Source organism: Tupaia chinensis, unplaced genomic scaffold (genome assembly GCF_000334495.1).
Source record: "Tupaia chinensis unplaced genomic scaffold, TupChi_1.0 Scaffold000290_1, whole genome shotgun sequence".
NCBI lineage: Eukaryota > Metazoa > Chordata > Mammalia > Scandentia > Tupaiidae > Tupaia > Tupaia belangeri.
In genome coordinates this window covers 5,156,403-5,164,328 of record NW_006159775.1, presented here as the reverse complement: position 1 = coordinate 5,164,328, position 7,926 = coordinate 5,156,403, and the positions used below count along the sequence as shown (strand labels likewise).

General features: G+C 42.4%; 1 protein-coding gene across 1 annotated transcript in view; it reads left to right on the top strand.

Annotated features, from left to right (window-relative positions):
- Window positions 1-3,112: 3,112 nt before the first annotated feature.
- TTR (transthyretin) overlaps window positions 3,113-7,926 on the top strand; it is an 8,743-nt gene continuing 3,929 nt past the window's right edge. The window contains exons 1-3 of the mRNA XM_006150573.3: window positions 3,113-3,277; window positions 4,035-4,171; window positions 6,195-6,330. Of these exons, the coding sequence (XP_006150635.1) occupies window positions 3,209-3,277; window positions 4,035-4,171; window positions 6,195-6,330 (342 nt within the window). The 5' untranslated portion in view covers window positions 3,113-3,208. The remainder of the gene's footprint in view (window positions 3,278-4,034; window positions 4,172-6,194; window positions 6,331-7,926) is intronic.

Here is a 7,926-nt window from a genome sequence, read left to right as displayed (position 1 = left end):
ATCCCTTCTCCTCCATTCTCCTCTCGGGATCTTGGGCACGCACGCACACACGCCCGGTGTGAGTTTTAAGCCACCAGGTCCAGGACACGAACCGCAATTGAGTGGTGAGGTTTCTAAGAGTCATGTCTGAAGAGAACACTTCAAAGAGGAGATGTTGGGGCTGGCAGGTAATGTGGTGGTTAGAGGCACTGGATTCCCACATGGCTGGTTGCAGTTTGAGTCCCAGACCTGGCAGCTTACTTTCTGGCTTTCCCTCTCTCTCTTTCTCTCTCTCTCTGTCTCTCTCTCTGTCTGTCTCTGTCTGGTCACATTAAAAAATAATAATAAGGAACCAGCAGTTGGCATAATGGCTATGTCGCTGGACTCTCATGTAGTCAACTGCTGTTCGCGTTCCGGACCCAGCGGCTTAAACTCACGCCGGGCACATGTGCGTGCGTGCCCAAGATCCCAAGAGGAGAATGGAGGAGAAGGGATTGCAGGGTGGCCATTCCCCCCTAGGGGGCGATTTCTTACTTTCTATCTCTCTGTCTCTCTCTGTCTGTCTAGCGAGAGCACGTGCCCTATAGCAAAAAACATCTCCAAAAAATTAATAATAATAATAACAAATGGAAATAAATAATTCTTTAAAAAATGAAGTGGGGATGTCTATTTGGGAAAAAAAGAAAGAAAAGGAAAAGCATACATAGGCTGTTATTCACTATTTAAACAGCTGTCAGAAGACAGGACCACAGAGTTTCAAAAGGATACACAGCAACATGGATTAGAGAAACAAAATATGTGTAAGAAAAACAGAAATCTCAAGCATGATATGCCACTAGAAATGTTACCTGAGCTCAGTGGAGGCCTGGGGGTTGTGATGTCTGAGCCTGAGCACCTGCTGACAGTTGTCACGTGTGAAAGTGGACTTAGTGCTACCATTTTTTCTGATCTTTCAAAAGTTTAGGATTTGGGGAACCAGCAGTTAGCGTAACGGCTATGTCACTGGACTCCCATGTAGTTGACCGCGGTTCACGTCCTGGACCCGGTGGCTTAGAACTCACGTCGGGCGCGTGTGCGTGTGTGCCCAAGATCCCAAGAGGAGAATGGAGGAGAAGGGACTGTGGCGTGACCATCCCCCCAGGGGGTGATTTCTCGCTTTCTGTCTCTATGTCTCTCTCTGTCTGTCTGGCAAGCGCACACAAGCGCACGCGCCCTATAGCGAAAAACCTCTCAAAAAAAAAAAAAAAGTTTAGGATTTGTAGTCAGAGAAGAGACTCTCAGTCCAGGTGCTGAGTAATGGGAAATAATCAAGAGAATACTGAATGACAATATATGAGAGATGTTAGAGAACAGATGTTCTCCTTGAGCGTAGATGTTGAACCAAACTATATTACAATTATACCTTCACATCGGAATAGTAGTTTACAGTTTACACAATGCTTTAGTATCATCTCTTGTTAAAAATGATTAGAACAGTTCTTTGAAGTAGAAAAGTAGGTATTTTTATTTTACAAATGAAAAAGCTGAGTATCTGAGATATTAAATAACTCACACAAGGTCGTCTTGGAAACTGAGCAGAACTAGGAACCGGATGACTCAGGGCGTCTGACTCGGAATTCCAAACTCTTTCCACAGCTACTTCCTTGTCAGGTTGGAGAGCTGCAAGATTCCATTGCTAGTTATACTGGCGACTGGGTCTGCTCATTGCTGTTTCCTGTGGTCAACCTGCTCTCCCTGAGTCCTCTCCTGCACATTTCCATATTCCCGAAATGCCTCCCTATCCCTTCCACTGCCTCTGAAAGCCCTCATCCTTCATGATCCTGGTTGAATTTCTCCCAATCTGACCCTGTTAGCCATGTGGACCAACTCTTAGTGCTCTCCAATTGGACTCACCTTCATTTTTTTTTTTTTTGAAAGAGTTTTTTTTTTTGCTATAGGGCACGTGCACTCACCAGGCAGACAGACAGATAGAAAGCGAAAAATCACCCCCCAGGGGGGATGGCCACGCCGCAATCCCTTCTCCTCCATTCTCCTCTCGGGATCTTGGGCACACACGCACACGTGCCCACATGCCCAGCGTGAATGGAAGCCACTGAGTCCGAGACTCGAACCATAGTCAACTACATGGGAATCCAGCGACATAGCCATTATGCCAACTGCTAGTCCCCTCACCTTTGGCATGTATTTGTGCATTTTTCTGTCTTCTCTATATCTTCTACATATTTGTACAAAAACCTGTGTTAATCCAGGAACAAACCACACACATGCACATGTGTGCACATAGACACACATACAAACAAAGTTAGTACTTGATCAATGAATCACTAAATGATCATAGTTTCTGGACCTTTAAGTTGATGAGGAGCAAAACAATCTGTTCTCAACCATGGTTTCTAGTTCGTAGTCATCTCTGGTTGTTTTTTTTTTTTTGAAATTTTGACTCTGGCAAAAGCCATCCAGGTAGGCTTGTTCCTGCATGTCTAGTACAGGGAAAACAGTAAAGAAGATCTGGTTCGTTGTACTGCAGGCTCATCAAAGTCAGTTTGGAATAGTGCAATTATTTCTGGAGTTGAGAACAACCCTATCTGGGCAGAACACAGACACACACACACACACACACACACACACACACATGCAAAATTTGTGGAGAAATTGCTGACTAAGCAAAGCTTTCAAATGACTGAGTTCAGATAAAACATGGCTTTTTAAAATGTGAGCTCTGCTGACAGTTTTTCCTTGTTGACCAGACAGATATCAAGTACAAGGAGGACATTTTCTCATGCACTCTATTTAAGCCTGGACAGTCAAATATCAGTCAACGTACAATGAATGATTACCACTTGCACCCTATCATCTAAAATGAAAGACGAAAACGTGCAGAAAATGAAAACCATGCACTGCAATAGGTCAGGGAGGAAAAATACCCCAGGATTATTGCCATATCCAGCCAAGCAGAGAGAAAACTATTTCTGTTCTGTTTTGGTGATCTGGCTGATCAAATGACCTGTTAAGAATATTTAGTAGAACTAATGTTCCAATGCTTTAATCTCTCTAGACAAGGTTCATATTTGTGTGGGTTACTTATTCTCCTTTTGTTAACTAAGTCAATAATCAGAATCAGCAGGTTTGGAGTCAGATTGGCAGGGATAAGTAGCCTGGCTCAGGAGACGTGACCATAAAAGCCCCCGGCTGGAAGCAGGCATCACAGAAACCCACTAGCTCTGGCAGCATGGCTTCTCATCGTCTGCTCCTCCTTTGCCTGGCTGGACTGGTATTTGTGTCCGAGGCCAGCCCCGCAGTGAGTATCTGATTCTGCGACATTCCTTTAATACATTTCAGATACACCAGACAAAGTAGCAGGGGCTGACTTTTTCTAGCTTTGCCAAAGCTTTTGTTACTAGGGCAATGGTACTCAGCGTCTATTTTGAACATCATTGACTGAAACCACAAAAAGAATAAAGTTCTGCAGAGTGCACTGAGCTGGGCCTTGACCTTTGGGTGCTCCTTCCTATTGCTTTGGTGCATTGGGTTTGCAGTGCCTGGCACCTTGATGTCCTCAGATAGATGACAGAAATAAAGATATATCGAAAACACTATTAGTACTGAAGAATTAACTAGCACTACACAGTGGGTCAAGAACAGTCTGACGTTAGTTTACAACACCTAGTAAGAGGGAATTATGACAGCAACAACTGAGCAGGATGATCTCAGGAAAAACGGGTTGGTCCTAAAAGATCATTACATCTTTCAGTAATTCCATTCAAATGGAGAGGCTTAACAAAGTAAGTGTTCTCAGCGGGCCCATTTTCTCCCTTAAGGTTCATTATACACATCCCAGTTCAATAGAAGCATGACTGAAGGCAAAAACCATTCTTGCTTCGGAAACAGTAATGTCTGTGGTACACTGAGCAGGGAGGCGCATTAATTGTCAACACTTACGTTACTGGTAATGGGATCAGCGTGTGTTTCCTGCTTCATTTGAGATTTCTAACACAGGAAAGAATAAATCCTTTCACTCTGAACAGTGTTACTGACTTCTCACTTGTCTTCTACAGGCCCATGGCACTGGTGAATCCAAGTGTCCTCTGATGGTCAAAGTCCTAGATGCCGTCCAAGGTGCCCCTGCTGTTGATGTGGCTGTGAGAGTGTTCAAAAAGGCTGCTGATGAAGTCTGGGAGCCGTTCGCCAATGGGTAAGCTGCCAAAGAACCTGCCAGATAGGAGCATTGGTTATATCTTCCCATTCACCCACGCACTTGCTAGACAGAGGCTCCCATCATCCACTAAAAATCTACAAATAACACTACTAATGCTGAATTTTCATAAAAGCATCTCTTTGCAAAATGTATTTGGCGGGCATAGTTCATGATATTATATTCTGGCCCTTTAGCTAATCAAACTGTATTTATTGATTAATCTTTGAAAGGCTTGGTGAACAGCATTCTAATCAGATGTGATTTTTAAATCCTCTAGAAGAATCAACTAATGCTATAAAATAGGTCAGGAAGTAGTTGGACAGCATTAAAAACACGGGCAGTGTATTTCCCTGCAAAAAATGCCCTTGTCTCTTTTTGTTTAGCTGGAAGGTAATCAGGAACCTGGGCATCCTTTAAGGCAGATGATAGAGAAAAGAAGGCATATTTCCTCTACTCTAGAAGGGTTTGCAAGCCTCTGGGTCACAGATTTCTTTAAGAAAGTGATGGAAACTGTAGATTGCATGCTCAGAAAAATGTGTGTGCATATGCACACGCACAACGTATATGTACTCAGGAATTTTTCAGATACCCTGGTACCTCTGGGCATCGCCCAAGCTGAGAGTCCTTGTCCTAGAACTTCAGAAGAAATACATGATGTGCCCTAATTTATTACTGAAAGAGAAGGAATTCGGGGGTATTGCCAAGCACCTGTCGTAGTTTAATTACATTATCCAGAATCCAGGGCTTTTGTCTAATGGGTATTTCACAACACTGGGGAGTCTGAGCCCAGTAAGAAAATGCACAGTAGGGCATGGAAGGCAAGGTACAGCTACAGACTAATCTCATAATCACCCAACAGCAGTTGCAAAAATGACTTCTCACCCTCATTAGCCACTTTACAATTTTCATGGAGTTTTTCTACCTCCATTAACAAGAAGTTTAGAGGGACTACGTATTAGTAACCCAAACAAATGAACTGAAGGAAAAAACAGCCGAGAAAACCTTAGCACTTGCAGAAAAGGAACTGCTAAATATTTATGTCTCCTAGCAGAAAGATTTCTGTTGGGTTTTAATAGAACCTAAAGAACCACGTTGTGATTCTTCACCCGTGGTTGGGAAAAATATTTTCTTTGGTGTGTTTTTTTCCCTTTGATTTTCTTATTTCAATTTCTTTTATACATTCAATCACATGTTACTTAGCTTGCAAGGTACATATTCCAGCATGTGTACATTTCTCACCTGTCCAGGTAACAATACTATAAAGTTATCTTCAACAGATAATAACCCATTTCTTTGTCCCATAAATGACTTGCCTCTCTATTTTTCTCCTTAATGTCCTTCCTCAGACTCTACTCAGTTTTTATTTATTAATTTGTTTATGTTTATATAAAATGTCAAGCATAACGTGAAAAGTGGTTAAGCAAATATTCTAAGCAAAAAGTAGCATGGACACCAAAAATATTCAGATGTCTCTGTGAATTCTTTCTCTCCTGCACTAAGTCCAAAAAGGGCGGGAAAGGAAGTGCAAAGAAGGAATGTAGGGACACGGCGAGTCCCCCAGGGGGATGGCCATGCCACGTTCCCTTTTCCTCCATTCTCCTTTTAGCCTTTTGGGCATATACACGCATGCACCTGGTGTGAGTTTTTTAAGCCTTCGGGTTGGAACTCAGCCTGCAGTTAACTACGTGGGAGTCCAGCAACAGTAACAATTACACCATCTGCTGGTCCTGCAAGACCTCTTTTCTAAGCCCATATTTTACCTTATTTCTTCTCATAGAAATGAAATTGGGGGGAAGTTTCTACATTTTCCTGCCATTTAACTTTAGGCAGTTACCAGAGTTTTCCCCGAGATGTGTACATACATACACATACATGTACGGCACCTATAACACAAACACACACTTTTACACACGTGTGTGTGTGTGTGTGTGTGTGTGTGTGATCATTGGTATCCGTGGTGTGTTACTGCACCATGGAGTCCCTTCGCGCCTAACTTAACCTAGACTTTTGCACCTCCCAGGAAAACCAGTGACTCCGGAGAGCTCCATGGGCTCACAACGGAAGAGAAATTTGTAGAAGGGATATACAAAGTGGAATTAGACACAAAATCCTACTGGAAGAAACTTGGCATCTTCTCATTCCATGAATACGCAGAGGTGAGTGTATAAACCCTTGAGTTATGTTTTGGTCATTGCTTTTAATCCCAGGAAATACATATTCTGCACTTAACATCCCATGGAAATGTTCAAAGAAAGCGAGGAACCACCACAGATTCCCCTTCCCCTCCTACAATCAGTAATCTACCACATTCTGAGAAGCATACTTTCTCTGAGTTCAGTGAAAACTCATTTGATAACATCGCCTGAACTTCCATGACACTATTTATAATCTATCTGTTCTGCTTTATATGAATATTTATTTGTTTACTGAAAAAAATATTAATATGTTTGATTCTGAGGCAGCCCTTTGATCCCAATTAGGGTGTTATGTAACAAGAGCGATGCACCATTTTTCTTCTCTAAAACCCGAGCAATTCTTTATTCCAAAACATATCTGTCTCCCCTGGAGGTTTAGATAAATGATTCTTGGTAAGGCATATAGATGCAATAAATCAAAATAATAATGGAGATACAACAGATAACATTTACCAAGTGTACACTGTGTGCATGTGCCAGACACTACGATAGGTCCTCTGTATGTAGCCCATTTAATCCTCATGAACAATCCATTGAGATCAGTCTTATTATTAACTCCATCTACAGTTGAAAACAGTGAGACACAGGAAAGTTAGATAACTCGTCAAAGGTCGTGTGACCAATAAGCAGAGGAGCAGGAGCGATTCCCAATAGGACCCAGGCTGGGTTTGACTTGAACAGTGGTCTGCCACCCAGTGTGCCTGAGGAAGCTTTTTCCTGAGAGAAGTCAAGGAAGGAAGGAAGAAGGGAAGGAGGAAGGGAATAGTTACACTTGTAACCTTTGGTTTGCACTCTGTTTCTCTGCTGATGAAGTGGTAAGGATCCTCAAACAGTTATACATGGGCCCTATCCCCTGTCTTCTCCCTGTCTAATTCCTTGTCATTTAAAACAGAGCACTACTATTGGGAACCAGCAGTTAGCGTAATGGCTATGTCGCTGGACTCCCACGTAGTCGACCGCGGTTCGTGTCCTGGACCCGGTGGCTTAAAACTCACGCCGGGCGCGTGTGCGTGCGTGCCCAAGATCCCGAGAGGAGAATGGAGGAGAAGGGATTGCGGCGTGACCATCCCCCCTGGGGGGTGATTTCTCGCTTTCTGTCTCTATGTCTCTCTCTGTCTGTCTGGCGAGCGCACGCGCCCTACAGTGAAAATCTCTCCAAAAAAAAAAAATCTATAGTATTTCCATATACAATCAACAAGCAGACAGAGACAGAACTGAAGAAAATAATCCCATTTACCATAGCCACAAGTAATATGAGATACTTAGGAATAAAACTAACCAAGGAAATCAAAGATTTCTATAAGAAAAACTATGATAACCTTATAAAGGAAATCAAAAAGTACACAAAAAAGTGTAAGGACATCTCATGTTCCTGGATTGGAAGAATTAATATAATCAAAATGGCAATCCTACCCAAATTAATCTACATATTTAATGCAATCCATATAAAATTATGATATTCTTCACAGATCTAGAAAAGACAATCATAGAATTTGTCTGGAATTATAAAAGACCACATATTGCCAAAGCCATTCTGTGCAAGAAGAGTGGAATAGG